The sequence below is a fragment of the Cydia pomonella genome, chromosome 17, assembly GCF_033807575.1.
Source record: "Cydia pomonella isolate Wapato2018A chromosome 17, ilCydPomo1, whole genome shotgun sequence".
Lineage (NCBI taxonomy): Eukaryota > Metazoa > Arthropoda > Insecta > Lepidoptera > Tortricidae > Cydia > Cydia pomonella.
The window spans coordinates 9,522,850-9,542,152 of record NC_084719.1 but is presented as its reverse complement, the minus strand read 5'-3'; the positions used below and the strand labels follow the sequence as shown (position 1 = coordinate 9,542,152).

The window sequence follows — 19,303 nt, the reverse complement described above, 5'->3', positions numbered from 1 at the left end:
TTGCGAAGCGCCTAATCACAAGGTTCCTTGTTATTAAGCATAATGCATCTTGTATGCAAGTTTTCCCTAAGAATATTCAATTGTAATAATACTTCGAAGTACAATGCTGTGAATGCTGTGATGCGAATAGAGTCGTACCTCGCTATTTTATGCCAAGTGCTACGTCAAGTTCGGTCATACGGTGTTCATAGGGCCGGTACAGACGGAACGGTACGATGCAACTTGTATGGGAACTGCACGCCGACGTTGCATTTGGCGAGCAGTCGACGTGCAGTTCCCATACAAATTGCAGTCCGGTTGCAGTTCGTGTGTCGGCCTATAGGGATATGCAATATGTATGCATTCTTACTGCCAAGTTGGTGCAATGTTACCGTTTTCAGAGTCTACAAATAGGCAATCAAAGCGGTGAACGGCGGCGGTACAAGCTTAATCAGTAATGACTCAAGCAGCCGAAACCGCGGCGCTCGCGGTAAATTTAGAACTGTATGACACTACTTTCGCGTTCATTCAGTCTATGAACATTTTACGTACGTGAAGTTCAGTGGGAAACATTGAAAATATGACTTTACAAAGAACTGCTAGTTTTCAAGTGTATAGACATGTGGATTCTAACACCAGTGATTCGTCAGGGTCGTCTAGTTCTTCAAGGAATTCGGATACTCCTTTGCGAAAGTAAGTATCTGTTTTTGTTGTTGTATATGATTGCGACACGTGATTTAAATACAATGAAAGCTCTGTTAGATGTATACATAAACTTAGTGTAACTATGTGCACAAGTACGTAGTCTATGCTTGGTTTCGTTAGACATTTGAATTCGTCGTTTTAAAGGTCGTTGTTATTTATAGTGTAGCAAAACAAATAAACAAGTTATGGTTTCTTTTAGATTTGTTTGGTTACTTTAGACCGCTCTGGCTGGTAAACTTTGTATGTTATCACTTCTAGAACTTTTAGAGGAAAACGATAAGTAACAATTTTTTTTTCCAAAACAAAAAATATTATTACATTTTCAATTACAAAACTAGTAACACTTTCTAATGCAGCAATACTTAGTAAGATGCCTTGATAAACGTTGCTTTAGGTTAAAAATGTTGCTAAAGTATAAGGTGTTCCTGTGAATTAGCCCTTTTCAAAATCATCCCGCTTTAGAAGTTACCCTAGCGCACCTACGGCTAGGGTTTGCAATCCGAATATCCGCCAATAATAATATCCGAAAATATTCGAATAGTACTAGGTACTCAAAATATCCGAATAAACGGATAATTTAGATAACACAGAAATAACGTTTTTAATTATGTTTTAATACGAAGACGCAAACCCAACCAATTTTAAATGATTACTATAATAGCTATCTTAAAAGCGTAATTAATAAAGAGGCTTTATATATGGATTAACTGTTTCATATTTGGAAGTACATCTAGTGCCTCACCTCTCTTCTCTCCCGTTTTGTCCAAGTGACCGAGCTAGCAAAGTCGTGCCGCTATAATTTCGGCAATTATATCGGATGCCGCAACTAGCTCTCTAGTTCCCTATTTTTCCTACGCCTCCAACTTCTATATTAATCTCTGATAGGTCTCAGAATCTTCCGCTAGAATTTCGTCTTCATCACTAAGAGCTTGTTCTCTTTTTTTCGAGTCAGAGTCCAGGTGTGAAACTTACCCATACATCAAAATCTAATTACTGTCTTATATACTCTAATCCTGGCCAGTCTACTGATCAGCTTGGACACTATTAGAACTCGGTGGAGCGCTGCAGAGCATCTTAGGCCATTTTGGATTCGGACATCTATCTCCTCTTCCCTTCGGTTGGTAACATCCGGCACTGTGCAACCAAGATACCTAACACCATTCATACCTTTGTAGGTAGTTGCTCCGACTTTTTCCAGGCTGATGTGCTGATACCTTTTCATTCGGAGATTTTTCTCTTTTCTGGTGGTTGATTCTGAGACCAATTTTCTCTCAATCCTACTCTACGATCCTGTCCCTGGCCTCCAGGTCGGTTTTGTTTTGAGCCTATAGCCCCAAGTCATCAACTTATCCAATGATTTTATGTTTGCCGTTCAAGTCTACAGCCCCACAAACAATTTTTGGACGATGTATTCGAGTGCAAAGTTCCAGCATTGGCGAAAGAGTAAGTCTTCTTGTTTCAAACAAGTGACTAGTTCAAATTCGGCTGTTTTCCACGAGCTTTGTACACTCATCCTGCTTAATTTGGTAGTTCTTTAAAGAACTGCAAAATTATAAAGTGACTCTCTGACATAATCATGCTTTGGCAAAATCAACAAATAAAAAAATGATGTCTTGTGCCTATTCCCAATTCCCATTTCTTTTCCATCACCTGTTTCAACAGGTAGGTATATATATAATCCACAGTACTGTACTGCGGTTCTTGCAATGAAAGCAATAATAACTATGAATGAAATAAAATAGGGACTTTGTCTACAACTAATAACCATCAACAACTAAGCTAAAAATTGCATTCGTGTTATTTTTACTCTGCATGAGTCTCCGCCTGATAATGTGATCTCAAAGCATCCTATAAGGTGTCTGAAACTGAATGTCCCCATTTATTTATCATTATTTATTTAATAGTTCTACAGTCCTAGGTGGGTTTTGCCCGTAGTTATGCTGATTTACGCATTGTTTTAAAAGTAAGATCCTAACTTCGCAATACGGCACTCTAATATCGCAGCCGTTATCAACTCCGCGCTTATTTTAGAACTAGTTTTTATTTCATTTATAAATATCCGAAATTATATATTTTTCTTTTATTATTCGGATAATTTGAATACAAATTTCATTATTCAAATTATCCGAATAATAAAAGCAATACGTGTATTGACAATATCATACACAACGTTCGTGGAGGGAAAGCACAGGTCATAGAACTTGCCCTTTCAGACCACACGGCCCAACTAATAAAATGTCCGGTAAAACCAACGTGTCTGCTGTCACATTGGATTAGTCCCAAAAGGGATATGATATGAGCAAAGAAAATATTGTTAAGTTTACGGAATGCTTAAGTGTCCTTAACTTTAATGAAGTTTACATGTCTCATGACCCAAATGACGCCTTTAATTATTTTAACGAATAATTTTCACTCTTTTACGACTTATGTTTTCCCTTTCTAAAATGCAAAATATCTTCCTCGACTAATCCAAAATGGATCACCCGTGGCATACGGAAATGCTGTAAAAAGAAAAGAGAATTATTATGGAAAAGTAGACACCACCCAAACCACTGACAATAAAAATGAATTTAAACACTACTCTAAAAAACTTAAAAAAATAATGTTGCTCACAAAAAAATCTCAAAATAATTTCTATATAAAAAATTCATCAAATAAGTCTAAAGCCACTTGGAATATTATAAATAGTTCAAAAATGAAACACATAAAAGATAACATTTCAGAAATCAACTTGAATGGAAAAATTATAACTGACCCTAAAGATATAGCACAGGCATTCAATAACCACTATGTTCATCTCAATACAATATGTGTTGATTCAGCTACCATAAGTAACACGACATTGACGTACACTTCTATTAATTTTTATGAAGCCAACAAATCCAGATGACATAAGAATAATTATCAACTCTCTGAAAAACACCAATAGTACAGGAAACGATGGGATAAGCACAAAAATAATTAAAACAGTTTCAGAAATTATTGCAACACCGTGCACCGCTTAGTTTTATTATCAACATGTATATCGAACATGGAATATTTCCGGACAAATTAAAAACGACCATCGTTCGACCTATGTATAAAAAAGGAGACAAGCAAGATATAACTAATTACAGACCAGTTAGTTAGTTAGTTAGTGCTTCTGGGCCTTTTTCCGCAAATCGACAACCATTGTGCCTATTTTGCGTGAAACGAGGTAGTGGCATTGGCAAACAGACCAGTGGCATTGATTCCTATTTTCTCCAAGATAATAGAAAAAGTAATCTATTTCAATTTAAGTAGCTTTTTTGAAACACATAACCTTTTTGCTGACGAGCAAAAAGGTTTCCGCAAAAATAAATCCATAAATATGGCCATTTATGATCTACTCAATACAATTACGACACAGTTAGATAAAAAAGTGCCTGTTACAGCATTGTATATGGATTTAACAAAAGCTTTTGATTTTGTAGATCATAAAATCTTATTATCAAAACTTTATAATTATGGTATCCGCGGAAATACCTACAATCTACTACAATCCTACTTGATGAATCGAGAGCAAGTCACACAGATAACACGAATTTGTGTTAAGTCTAAGAAAGAAGTCACGTTTTCTTCAGACTTAAAATAAATAAATTCTGGCGTCCCCCAAGGAAGTGTCTTGGGCCCGCTCCTCTTTTTAATCTACATTAATGATCTGCCAGAAGCAATCACAGATAAGATAGTTCTATTTGCAGATGATATTACAGTGATTTTTACTAGCGAAAACCCATCATCATTTGAACCACACGTCAACAAAACAATAGAACTAATAATTGATTGGCTACAGAAAAATAATCTATCTATCAATTTAAATAAAACCAAAATAATGACCTTTAAACAGAGAAAAGAACTTATTTCTGATTTAAAAATTACATACAAAGACCAAGACATTGAGGAGACGGATGCAACAACTTTTTTAGGGCTAAGTTTAGATCGTACTTTAAGTTGGAACAACCATATAGATAACGTTTGTAAAAAGTTAAACAAATATTCATTTGCCTTGCATAATTTACGAAAAGTAGTAAATCACACATCTTATAACGCTCACGTTACATCAACTTTGAGGTACGGGGTTATATTTTGGGGTAATGGTACTGATATAGAATTAGTATTTAGAGCTCAAAAAAAGTGCTTACGATCAGTATGTGGTATACAAAACACAGAATCATGTAAACCCTACTTCATTAAGTTAAATATTCTCACCCTTCCCTGTCTTTATATATACGAAGTCGCATTATACATTAAGTATAACCCTAACCAGTTTTCCTATTTCAATAGTTATCGCCAACAATATAAAATAAACTCTAGGTCATGTAAAACAGCATTACTAGCAAAAAGCTTTTTTGGAATGGCACCAAGAATTTACAATAAACTGCCAAAAGAGATTTTAAAAATTAATGATTTAAAGAAATTTAAAAAAATGTTGTATGATTTCTTAATAACTAAAGCGTACTACTCAATACAAGATTTTTTGTCAGACTCAGGAAATTTTATTACCCTTTTAATATGTAGTGTATACTTCATTATTCACCATAGATTTAGTTTGTAAATGCATGCTACATGTCCTCTGTAGCTATTTGTATGGTTTGTATGCCATGTGGCGAAGCATAGTGATACTTTATTATACATTTAAGACCTACTGTTGTACATACCTATGTTTAACAAATAAATAATTTGGAATTTGAATTTGGAATAAAATCGGATGGATATTGTTCATATTGTAAACCCTACTCGGGACTAATCTTTTTAATCAATGAGTCTTGATACATTTTTGGTACCCAGGTGCCTAAAACTTCTATGCTGGTTCTCATTAATTTTGAAATTTAAATCGTTTCTTAATATACCTAGCAACATTTAGTAAAAAAAAGAAACTCACTTGATAATTTGCCAAAAGTAATACAGGTGACAAAAATGTTAGCCCAATAAGTTAATGACCCGTATATAATACTGGCACGGGACTTTACGAGCCCGGTAACGATTTAAGAGCAAAAATGTAAAATTGATAAATTTAGTCGTTGAAATTGTACACCTTTTGTTACATAATATCTAAATAACAAGTATTGGTTTCTTTCTATTAGCACGTCTTCTAAACTTGCGTTTTAATAATGAGGCCGCAGGCGTGCGTCCCCGGTAATATGTGACGAGAAGGGACAGTTTTTAAATATTCATCAAAAAATTATGGTGGTAAATTAAAAATGATGTATAAGAACAGTTTCAGCAAATGTTGTAGGTTGTTCAGGTATCAAAATTACGTTGAAATTAATTCGATATTCAGAAAAATTGCCACTTGTTTTGAAGTATTTCTGGAAAATATTGATTTCGTTTCACTTGTTCAAATTTATAATAACAACTTTCATTTACACTACTTCAAATTTATAATAACAAAAATGTAAATTTATTAAAGTTGAAGTACTTACAGGATATGTGTAATACAAAATTACCATTTTTAGCAGTCCAAACTTTTTGAAATTCACAAATAAGATCGACAAAATCAGTGCTTTACGCGCGTTTACCTAAACGTCCATCAGAAAAAAGAATACTAATTAAGTGAGTCTGTTTTCAAAAAAATTCTTTATTAAAATGAAAGATAACAAGACGTGCTAATAGATACCAGTACTTGTAATAGTTAACAAAAGGTGTACAATTTCATCGACTAAATCTATAAATTTGACATTTTTGCGGCTAAAATCGATAACGGCCTCTTACAGTATGAACAGAAACGTTTCAATTGAAACAGAAGAACAAAGTTAAACTATGTGTAAAAATCGTGAAAATAACACTTTCACCAGACTTGTTCGGTAAGGTATATTGATAAATAACTAAGTACCTATTTTTGTTTTATAAGGGGGCAAAGATGTTGTCTAACACTTAGTGCTAATATCGATACCCAACCAAGCCAAAAGTTGAAACTTGAGCTTTGCTAGGGTTTTAAGGCATGAAGTTAAAAAAACTGCTACCGAGCGAGAGTTACTGTCGGACATACTTATAGTATATTACATACCAAGGGCAGTAAAGTAAGAAACATGTCAGAAAACAATGAACTGAATGAAACATGGCAGGTGTGTATACTATTTTTCTGTTCAACGGATCTGGAAAGCGGCAACTTCGATAAGCGCAGCGTGCTGAACGTTGACGCTGTCCGCACGGAGAACAGATAATTTTTTTTGCCTCGAGCTTGACTAGCAAGTTTTTTACCAACTTCTACACATGCAGAAATTGCTCAACAACTTTAATTTTCCTAAATGCCAGCGCCATCACAACTAAGTTATTGTTATATAGATTCAACCGACTGCTCCGCGCGTCGGTGACACGCCACTGGGCCTACTTTCGAAGGGACAGGCCTGCGCTGCGGACCCGCGGGCGCTCCGTGTCGGACGCCGGTCTCTGCTCCATTGTAGACGATGGTAGGTACGATAGATAGATGATGTAGTTACGGGTACTAAATAAATTGAAATAATCATTGTTTGTCTTCATCTGTCATATTGACTTATGTATACAGGATGATTCAGGAGACGTGAGCAGGATCAAGCCTGCATATTCGGTAAATTATCAGCAACTGTTTCGTACCAGTATTTGTGAGATTAACGTTAATTTAATTTTTACTGTTCAAAAAAAAGAGTTTTATTTTATTTACGATATTTATGGTCACCCTCTTTGTTTTATCCATAATAAGTGACAAATTGAATGTCATCGGAGTCTGGTTACTTTTATAAAATCGTATCTCACTCAAGTGTGACATTTTATTTTCTTCATAATCAAAGTGCTGTCATAACGGTTAAAGAGGTTTTATCTTTGTTAATTAAGTGTTGTAGGGTGTCCATGATTGTAGATAATCAAATTTGTCCTTAAGAAAAAGTTAAATAACAGATAAAAAGCGTGATTGTTTTACTTAAATATGATGGTGAACGATTCATTAACATTTACTGATTGTGTAGGCTTAGTCCAGCTCACGTCTCATGAATCACCCTGTATAATTGTAAGAAATAACTTATTAAGCCTTTTAAAGTTTTATTAATAAGTGGGTAATAATGGGGGGTAGTTATTTAATTTAAATAAGTGCACAAATAGGCTAGGCAACGAATGGTCTAAAAAAGTTAAGTATAGAGGGAAATGCTTGGAACACAATTTTTGACTTCGTAACTTTGTTTGGAGGAGTTGGGAGGTGAACATATCAAAAGTCCCCGGCCCTTGAGCCTGGGGGAGGGGGTTTGAAGGTCGGGACCTTTTCGGTTTTTCGATTATATCTAGGAAACTATGCGTCTTAGCGAAATGGCCACTTATACAAAATGAAAGTTGATTTTTACACCGGGGACTTTTTATATGATCACCTCCTAACCTAACTAGTCCAAACAAAGTTACTAAGTCAAAAACTTCATTCCAAGCATTTTCCCTCTATGACTTTTTTTGAACATTCGTTGCCTGGCCTATATATATGTAATTATGTATGTGTGACGAAAAGACGTGATGCACGTTCCACGACATATTCTGTTATTATCAGTGAATAGTCACTGGAATGGAGTAGGTATGGCAAATTAGCATTAAATGCGACTATTACACAATGGGCGGCTCTTGCCCGGTCACGATCGACACGTGAGTTACAATAATTGAGTATTGTAATGCGAAACTCTAATTTCATGAGTTTCAAGTTTCCTACAGGCTTCTATTGTTGCAAAGGTATATTACGTCAGCGTCTTAATGTTCACATTAAGACATTAATAATGTATACCCAAAAGTTAAGAATTCTTTCTTTGTCTGTGCGGGATTTTCCACGAGAGATTTAACGTAGAAACCTACAATAGGCGAACGATAAGGTATTATCTGACGGATAACCAATCAAAGTTTATAATACCTTATGGCTCCTCTTCACGATGGCCCAGCGCTGGACTAGCGAGATGGCTATGCGATGGTTATGGCTACTCTACAGTCTCTACACCAGGAGTGGCCAACTTGATTAGACCCAAGATCTCCTGTTTACTAACGAAACCCTGTGCGATCTACCAATTACATACTTCTTGAAACCTTAGATGAAACCGGCCTACGTATTTATATTTTTTGCCTTGCCACGATCGACTGGACTAACAGTCGCGATCGACCTGTTGGCCACCCCTGCTCTACACGATGGCCAAGCGCTAGCCTTATGGAATGGGCCACGTGTAAATGCGTACGCGCCATCACGGACCGACTACCTTTGATGTGCGGACGACAAACCGACACGTGGCCATCCCATCGCCACCCCGACGCGCCATAAGCCATCCGATAGCACTATACACGTACACTCTCTACTTGCTGGCCCATCTTAGTGGGCCAGTATGATGGCCCATTGTGTAGACTACACTCTGTACGTAGAGGAGCCATTAGTTGCATGAAGTATCAATACTCATACTAAAACAGCCAAAGTCACAACCAAATTCACTTTAAGGCTCAGTAGGTTCGTATTCTTCTCTCATTTTCTCTGAGCGTAGGCGTGAGTGAGATGGATGTGCGTGCTCGACACCGCGGATATCATGTTTTTGAATTTTATTTTGTTGTAGGTAAGTAAAAAAAAGAAAAAAGCAATCGCTCTCCTCTCAAAAATAAAATTGCGCATTTCTTGAAGCAATTTTCATATTATTAGCATTTGTGCATAAATTGTTTCAATTTTTTAAAGTGCGTTTTAGACCTATGTTCGTGATTTTTTTCTATCGAGTGAAAGTCAAGAAATCAGGCTCGAATCGCTGAAGTCCCTAGAAAAAATCCTCAAGGCTTTTAGTAAAATTTTTGGCACCCATATTGTTATCTAAAATAGCGTTAGGATTTTTCTAAAAGTCCGTATCGGAACCTACGGAAATTTAAATTAAGAATTTATAATATTGCATGTATCTAAGGGTTAATCAGGTTGGTACATAAACTTTTCCTCCAGACCCCGAACTGGATTTCCTGACGTTCCCGGCCGTGTCGACCCGCCGCTCGCTGCAGGCGTTTGGCACCCGACCAAGCAGACCCGCGCTGTTCATAACGTAAGTCAATTTTGTATCTAAAAGCCCGTGTACATTGTCTAACACGATGTTATTATTCCCCTAAATTTTGCCTGGAGCTCCTGGAGGATCAATATGGCACATCAAATACTGGTCAGTATTCACATCGTATCGGAGGTCACACCTGGGCGGCTACCGGGAAAATCGAAATTCGTCAATTGCGGTAATTTTTCTCTGTCACTCTAATTACGTCTTGGTGAGAGTAAAAGAGAAAGATCCCCGCAATTTGCGAATTTCGGTTTTCGCGGTAGGCCCCCAGACCTCCGATAGGTACGATACGGGCTCTCGCTGTTCATATCGTACTTGTCAGTTTTATACGTAAAAGCCATTTCATGTTATTGTCTGGTATCGTAGTTAAGACTTCCATTTGACGTAAGAGATGAATATTTCTACTCATTTGGTCAATTTACAAATTTATCATGACACGATGTATCCTGAATATCGAGAACAAAATGCAAGGTACCGCTTTATTTCTCGATACTGTCAGTACTGTCACGCAACAGTCCTATCATCCAACATTTTTTTTGTATCTCATAAAGTCAAAAGTGTATCAAAACTCAAACCTAATGTATGGTAAATGCTAATGTATTACCGATGTCGAGGCCCGATCTTAAAATTAATCATCAAAGATCAAATCTATGGTCTGGCCACAACACCATAGCTTACATTTATTTATTTCTTTCTTTCTATGCGCCAATATCGGTCCCACACATATCAGCAATAACTAATCATGGTTCCGATATCGTATCGGAGAATGTGAAAAGGCTCTAAGAATCCAAGTGAACCCAGAACAATAAAATGCCTTATCGATTCTAGATTTTATGTTTCTAGTAATAAAGCTTATAATTGTGTGTTTAAATTGAAGGTTTGTTCTGGCTCTAGACGTGGATAATTTTGCTAGGACAGGTGCAACACTAGCACATGCCAATGGGAATAAAATTTAAATCAAGTTAAGCATGTGAACGTATTTGTTAGATAGTGGTTAGAGTCGAACTGGAAAAGCGCAGACTTATTCGTAAAAGTGATTTTCATCATCATTATCTTTCGACCCATTTTGACTCGAGAAGGTGACAGACGACTGCTGTGGCTACTATTAACAGACCATAATAAACAAAACTACAAAATTGGACATATTGTTTGAATAGCGATATCGTAGTTACGAGATGTATGATAGCCAAAACCACGTGGGATTCTCTCATTGTCTCGAATCACATTGAGCCCCTGTACAGATGCATTTACCTCTCACACTATTGGGCACAAGCATTTAGCGATTGTTAACGATATAAGTAATGTAATATATTTGTAAAAAGAATTATCCAAACCAAATTATGATCGGCGGAGTAGCAATCTATTTAATCGTGTAACAAACAGTCGATTTGATAATCTTCTCCTTTTACAATTTTTATAGCGGTGAAATAATGTCTTAAATCTCAAAAATTTCACAACTTTTAGTTATGGGTAGGTAAATGTGCCCAATACGGTCCTTTTGCGCACATGGCATAATCACACTTAACGATCAATTACATTTTACACATTGGATCGAGCTTATTTATACATAAAATGATAACACTATATTACAAAACGTTATTTGATCAAAATGTAACCTGAAACGTAACAAGTGAGATAAAATACAGATTGAGTCAGCTAACAGTGAATAAGTATGAGGTGTTATGTGACAGATTAGAAGTTACTAGGGCTCGTAACGAGTGTATATTTATCTTGTGTTTTAAGGCTTCTATTATAAAGCCTTACACTTTCCTTCTAGTTATTGGATAGACAACGGTTATGTTAACCTGAAGTAATTGTCAAATCTTCTGAAAAACCGCGACACTAGTGTGTGTTTTTACTTTACAATATGTTATTTCAATAGCTTGTCATACCTAAGTAAGCCAAAACGAAATTGCCGCCACTTTTTCTGTCATTCATATGATTGCAATCAATATCATGCGCAATGCACCACCGCGCATGGTTCCCTAGGCTGACTCAACCATCACGTAAAAAGTAACCCTAACCCTTCAAATTAAAGTACAATTTCCTTTAGATTTCTGCGCCTAGCCCAGATGACAGCGCGATGGTTTGTTAGGGACAGTGTGTATGTGAATCTTGTTGTGAACGCGGAATTTTGTAGAGTGTAACGTATTACAAGTGTCAAGTTTAACAAAAACGTCTTTAATCCCCACCAAATACGTAATATTATTGTCGTTTCAGTGATTACTGGTTATATTTGTACAATGTACCTAAGTACATTGAGCTGTGCTTACCGATTTTCAGTTGTTATTTTTGTTGTTTTTTTTTCATTTGTATAATTTAATGAGTGTTTATATGAGAAATGTACATTGATTGCCTATTACAATACCTATTAAAGCCGAGAGTGAAAGATTAGTGTCAAGGATGTTTTGGTAAAACCGGCGTGATAGATACAAGTAATATAATATGTTACACCTGCGTGCGCAAGGAGCCTTTTGCCTACATTCGTAAAAAATATGATAAAATTTCCGATAATTAATTACGAGTACTAATTGAATAATGTGTGTACTCGTAGGTATGTAAACGTAGGTGTAGTATATTTAATCTTATATTTATAATGACATTTAAAATAAAATTGTAAATTATATAACTTGACTAGGCAAAATGTAGCTACATATTTTTTAGTTTCAATACTTACTGTATTAATTTAATTTAATGAATTGACATGTAAATTTTACATTAGGTAGATACGAGTAACATCAGTCCAACAAGCGAATGTCAGTTGTTTTTTGTTCAGTAACCGTAGGTAATACGTCAGTTAAATTAACTGAAAATTTTAAATATTATAATTATAATAATAACATATAATAGTCGTCACATATCCAGTAAGTACGTATAGTAAGCTGCAGAGTTAAGTGACCCCCCCTGCATATAAATTTGTTTGCAGGGTCACTTAACTCTGCAGCTTACTGTACATGTGAGGTGCATATTTAATCTAGTGTTGATATGGATTTTAAGTCTATATTTAAAGAACTCGACTCGATTTTACGTTATTCTGCGTTTAAAACACTTCAGAGTCTTTTAAGTCCTGAGTCAAGTCATTTGTCGAGTCTTTTTTAAGCTCAACGCAAAAAGAGTCTTTGTAGCTTTTATCTAAATTAACAGTAAAAAAATTACCTAACCTAACTGATGAATTGAGAGTTCTCTGAAAAGGACTTATTAAAATAATCTACAAGAAATTCGAGTCTCTGACAAATTGAAAAGAACTTAAGTTTAAAGTTTTATCTTAATTATTAGGGTCTGAAAAACTAAGTCCAGTCTTAATCCAGAAGACTCAAAGAACTCGAGTCTTAACCAACACTATTTATCTATGTTACCTACTCTGACATAACACGTACCAAACTAAATGGATATTCTTGGAAATAAAAGATTATATAGTGAGGCAAACCACGACTGCTATGAGGAAATACCTATGTATTATCGAGTTTCAGTTGCCAAGCAAAGTTGCAATCAATATCAGATAAATCTATGTAGGTAATGGAAAAAACCACTCTTTGAATTATAGACTCAATCAACCATAATAAACCCGAGTGCATAATTAATGGTTATTTTACCCTAAAAACATAATTATTGAAAAACGGACTTACTCATTTAGAATTTACGATACAATTTAAAAATGCTGATGTTAAAGATATATATTGACTAATATGTCTATGTATAGCATATAGCTTGTGAAGTTTTGTGCAGAGTAATAGGTACACCAATCAAAAATGGAAATACATAGTTGAAAGAGTGTTAATATGTACTAATCCAATAAACATGTAATGCGAATTGTAAGGCATCAGTGGCATCACACAGGCTAAAACATAACAGTTTATATTGATACGTAACTTATGATTTATATTGTTAAGTTTCAGCACTTATATTATATATTTAACACGCACACTTTAAGTTAATGAAAAGTGTCGAAAAATTGGAGACGAACGGCTGCACGTGAAACTCTCGGATAAGGGCTTTTCGGTTAGTTTAGGCGAAGTCATAGACGTTATTAATTGCAATTATTTTTCGAGCCTAGATTATGTTATTGCTGGGCATAGGTCTTTGCTTTTTTTCCACATATCTTGAGTAATTTTCTTCATATGCGTCAAGTTGGTGTTGATGTATTGTTATTGATATTACTATCATTTGAAATAGTTTACATTTCTTTTATTTACATAATAGATATATACAGAGGTATTACAGTAACTGTACAAATACTAAATTAAATTAATAAGTAGCTTAAATCTAAAAGAGGCCCTTTGAAATAATTATTTGTATTTATTTTCATTAGGATCAGCTCAATAAGTTCTTCCAGTGAAACCACGTAGTTTTCTATCCAATGTAATTACATAACCTTACAAAATACAATGTGCCGATAGCATAAACTAAGGATAAATAATGGTCGTTACCCTACCGAGTGTGGATGGACTCGAGTTAAGTGAAACAAGTGTACTTCAAATACCAAGTCATTAGTCGGTTTAGAAGAATATTTCGGTGAGTTAATTAGTAGATTGTGATCTTAACTTTAATTTAAGATTAGCGATAACGTTCATCAAATTAAATTTACTAATGTCGTTATTTTAAATAGCATCAAAGAAGGTATGTTAAGTAAATAACGATATTTTTATTATTTGATCAAAGCCTTAGTAAAACGTTACTTAAAACGAAGTCCGGAAATTGCTTAAGTACTTGAGAAACTGAAGTTTTTTTAGGCATAATTCTTGTTTTTATGCCATAGGCACTACTAGTGCCTATTGGTATTCATATTTGTCGTAAACACATGGGCTGTAACATTATTATACAATACAGTACATATTGATATATTTGCCATCCTTATTTCTATGGTATCAGAGGTGGGTTACGATATATTTGACCACTTTGAATGTCAGTATCTGTTTGTTGCTTGCGTATTTGGTAACATGGTATTTGGTAGATTGTGTGTAGCAGATTTTCAATAGCAACTTTATGTTAATATGCGAATAAGTATATTTTTGTATTAATTTTTTTTCTTGTAACTTTTGGGTCATACACATTTTATAGTATGCTTCACTAGTTCGCGTCTTTTCTGTAGACATCGCAAAGTTAAGGGAATCTAAAGCTATTTTTACGCTGCACACTTACAGATGGAATACACGTTTTTTCAGTACTTAAGATTCAAATAATAAAAACGGGACATACTCGTATATGTATATGTACCAGATTCGTAAAATTTTATTATTTTGTACCTTTTTCATGTTTAAGCCTGTTCCATTTTACTTACCCACTTTTTTATACAAATGTATAATATTTTGTATCTTTATCTATAATGTTTGCATGTTTTTAGGGTTCCGTAGTCAACTAGGAACCCTTATAGTTTCGCCATGTCCGTCTGTCTGTCTGTCTGTCTGTCTGTGTGTCTGTCTGTCCGAGGCTTTGCTCCGTGGTCGTTAGTGCTAGAAAGCTGAAATTCGGCATGGATATATAAATCAATAAAGCCGACAAAGTCGTACAATAAAATCTAAAAATTAATTTTTTTTGAGGGTACCTCCCCTACACGTAAAGTGGGGGTGAATCTTTTTTTCTGCTTCAACCCTACAGTGTGGGGTATCGTTGAAAAGGGCTTTCAAAACTAATAGGGGTCTTCAACAAACATTTTTTGATAAAGTGAATATATTCGGAGATAATCGCTCCGAAAGAAAAAAAAATGTGTCCCCCCCCTCTAACTTTTGAACCATAGGTCCAAAAAATATGAAAAAAATCGTGGAAGTAGAGCTTAAGAAAGACTTTAAATGAAAACTATAGCGGACATGATCAGTTAAGCTGTTTTTGAGTTATCGCAAAAAGTTTCCCCTTCATAGTAAAAAGACTTTAATTCGGTACTGATTATGCAAATTTGCCTATTTGTTTAACTCGCGTGAAAGGTACCGTTTCATCCCTTGGTTAACAATTTACTATACTTTAAGCTCCAGTTTAGCTTATTGGGACGGAAGAGTAACTACGGAACCCTACACTGAGCATGGCCCGACATGCTCTTGGCCGGTTTTTATTTTATCCTAGCCTTGCTACTCGGTACTCGAACTACCAAATACCTACCCCAAGAGAAGTTAAAATGTAGAGCGAGCGATGGCACACCATAATTCGTGAACTCCCTGTATGATTATGAATATTTTAAGTATTTAGAATGTAGCATGTGTAACTCAAGAATTAAGGATGACTCACGTTAGATTCGTCCGGGTCCAGGCCGAGGCGTCCGACACTTAAGTTTTCTATAGAAAGCATCACGTCATCACCGATCACCAGTCATAGAAACTGAAGTGTCGGACGCCTCTATTCTAACGTAAGTCATCCTTTACCGGTGTACTGGGGTTACTATGAATCACGGGGAAACATTGACCATCATCAAACAAATATTAAACTACAAGAAAATGGTTTCTTAACGCTTTCATCATGTTAAGGTTGCCACATCATAATTTTTTTAAGCGCTCGTTCAAAATCAACTCCCCATTTCTAAAAATCGGTAACCAATGTTTCTCGCGATTTAAACTAATACCAGTTTACATTTAAAAAAAACACCACAAAATTTGTCGCAATTGCCCATCCAAGTGAAACGTGACAGAGTGGTGTGCAAGGAAGAGTTGACCAACCAATCCGTGTCACGTTGGAAGCGAATGGCTTCAGTCCTGAAGAATCTGAACTTATCTTGTACAACACATTTTCCTTCGGGATCTGTATAAACCTGACCTGCATGGTCTCAAAATATTGTACGTACAGTCAATAGCCAAAGTGATGATCACTTAATATCTCAAAACAATTTTAGTATTTTGATGCCGACTGTACCTACTTATAATACGAGTTTGCTCCTTTCCTTTGATACAGTTTGAATCATAAGCCGCCATAAAAGGTGTTATAAAGGTTAAGGTTATCAAGGATAGGTCGAAGAAACAATAAAAGTCCCTTCTGTTCCCTATGTTAAGCACATTTGGACCTACATTTAAATAAATAAATAAATAATAAATAAATATTATAGGACATTATTACACAAATTGACTAAGTCCCACAGTAAGCTCAATAAGGCTTGTGTTGAGGGTACTTAGACAACGATATATATAATATATAAATATTTATAAATACTTAAATACAAAGAAAACACCCATGACTCAGGAACAAATATCCATGCTCATCACACGAATAAATGCCCTTACCAGGATTTGAACCCGGGACCATCAGCTTCGTAGGCAGGGTCACTACCGACTAGGCCAAACCGGTCGTCAAACATTTAGCCTTGAAATGTACAATTGCCAAATGCTAAAAAATATGTTGATATGGTGATACTTAGTTAACGAAATTGGCCACGAGTTCCGTATTACGGAATAGGAAAAAAATAATGTTAACTAAAGTACTTATTTGGAACAGGAAAGACAATTAAAACCTGAACCCGTTCAACTTTTATCGCCTTATGTTTCTAGGTAGCGGCATGGCGTGTATGGAGTATATTATAACCTAAATACCTCGGCTTAGCGGCTTCAGCTTTTTCAGAGCTTATAATGCCAAGGTACTAACTATAGCGCATGTGCATGAATTAATAGGTTCTTTATTTAAAGGTGGAGACTGACTTGTGACAATTGTAACATTTGTAACATGTAACCGTGTCACATCTCGAGCATTACAATAGTTGAGCAGCTCTCCTCAATTATTGCATACTCTCCTTTCTGTTGGTTTTCTGAGCAAACGTTACAATTGTTATATATTAATTGCCCGCGCAAGAAGTACTTTTTGCTTGTTTAGTTGTGCAAATTTGAGGCTTGGCTTGGGCTTGGGCTTGACTTGACGTTGAAATTTTTAAAATGTCATCTAACATACAGACATATACATATTGCTTTCTTGTATACAAGAGGTATTTCTTAAAGTTTTTGAGCTAATCTACCTTTAACACTATATTATACATTCGACGTTAACTAACATATTGCATTAGTGCACTCGTACACATTTTTGGTAGGAGGCTTTTGCTCAGCAGTGGGACACACAAATAGGCTAATAAAAAAGTAATAAAAAAATTGTACAATTATGCAGGTACCTACTAGGGTAAAGGCACCAGTGCTCAGCCATGCACCACTGGTCAGCCTTTCTTGCTTATTTTTGGTTGTAATTATCAAAGTTTTTCAGATTTTCATGCGAAAAGTGGTTGGTATTATAGATTGATAAACTATGAGTTGAAAAAGAACTTATTTTTTAAAAGAATTGTCTAGCTTGAACCACAACACTACTTCAAAGAAGTGCTGTCTTCTGACATGAAGGGATATGTGATATGCGCCATTTTTTTTTGGAGCGTCACATGATATTTTGATCAGACGATAGCAGCCGAATTGTGATATTTTGTTAAAAAAATGTGCATTGATTCTTATAATTAATACTTAATCTCTCTGGAAAACGTAAAAAATAAATATAAATCCATATTAAAGTAACATTTTTAAGGGGGCTGCCTATTGGGAGCTACTTCTTTGTACAAAAATTACAAAATCCAATAGTCAGCCTCCCTAGGCCGACTATTGGGTTTGAGGCAGTAATTTTAAAAAGGTCGTAAACCCAGAAGTCAGCCGAGGGAGGCTGGCCATAGGTTTCAAGATATTTCTAATTTTCAAATGCAATGTAAGTCGTTAAATCAAGCACTTTTAAATATTTCCATTATTATGACTTTATTTGATTGAAATACATCAAATAACCAAAAGTCAACCTGTGGCTGACCACTGGACACTGACATCACGGGACTCAGAACCCACTAGTCAGCCGCTAAAATAGGATGGCTGGACACTGGGTACTTAAAGGCTGTCTATTGGTACACAGGGGGCTGATTACTGGCAAAAAGGCCCTTTCATTATATTTAATGAAATATTTCCAAAAGCTTAGTTAAATTACGATTTATTATTTATAAAAATTATACTTTATTAAATTATTGAAGAGAAAAAACATTAATAATTTTTATTGGTCAATTAGTGAGCAAATGAGACGATCTTTAACATAGAAATTTCGTAAAAAGGCTGACTACTGGTGCCTTTACCCTACTACTACTACCTATATTTATACGTAGGTATGTGTCATGTTTGTTTGGCTTGTTTACAATATCTTAACTATAAAAGCTAAGTATAGATAACACATAAGCATTGTAAATAATTGTTATATCACCAGGTTGGCTAGAATTCATAACCATCATAATATTTCACATAACGTTAATGTCGTGACACCCTTTAAGAAAAGTCAGAGACTCCCAGAATCAGTGAAATTTGCCAGTTTTCTGCAGTTTCAAATGGTCACAATCTTGATTTGTTCTGTCAAAGCCAACTTTTTTTTGGGAAACTCAAATAGCCGAAATTGTACGCCAAAAGAGTTCTGCACTAAATAGGATAATTCCATTCATACATACATCACGTGCACAAACCGGACGAACGTCTTGTCCCAAGCCTCGTAAGGCTTCCAATTGGGTATTGTGAACGACCCCCAACTACCGGTGATATTTTTATGAGCACGTTCGAGTAAATCCTAGTCTTCTTCCTAGTCTGAGTGAGCCTTAATCCTTTTAGCGAGCGACCCTCTCGCCTAGA

General features: G+C 35.4%; 1 protein-coding gene across 1 annotated transcript in view; it reads left to right on the top strand.

Moving 5' to 3' along the window:
- The first annotated feature begins 379 nt into the window (after window positions 1-379).
- LOC133526814 (uncharacterized) overlaps window positions 380-19,303 on the top strand; it is a 110,344-nt gene continuing 91,420 nt past the window's right edge. Inside the window, exons 1-3 of the mRNA XM_061863607.1 lie at window positions 380-672; window positions 6,988-7,112; window positions 9,608-9,704. Of these exons, the coding sequence (XP_061719591.1) occupies window positions 560-672; window positions 6,988-7,112; window positions 9,608-9,704 (335 nt within the window). The 5' untranslated portion in view covers window positions 380-559. The remainder of the gene's footprint in view (window positions 673-6,987; window positions 7,113-9,607; window positions 9,705-19,303) is intronic.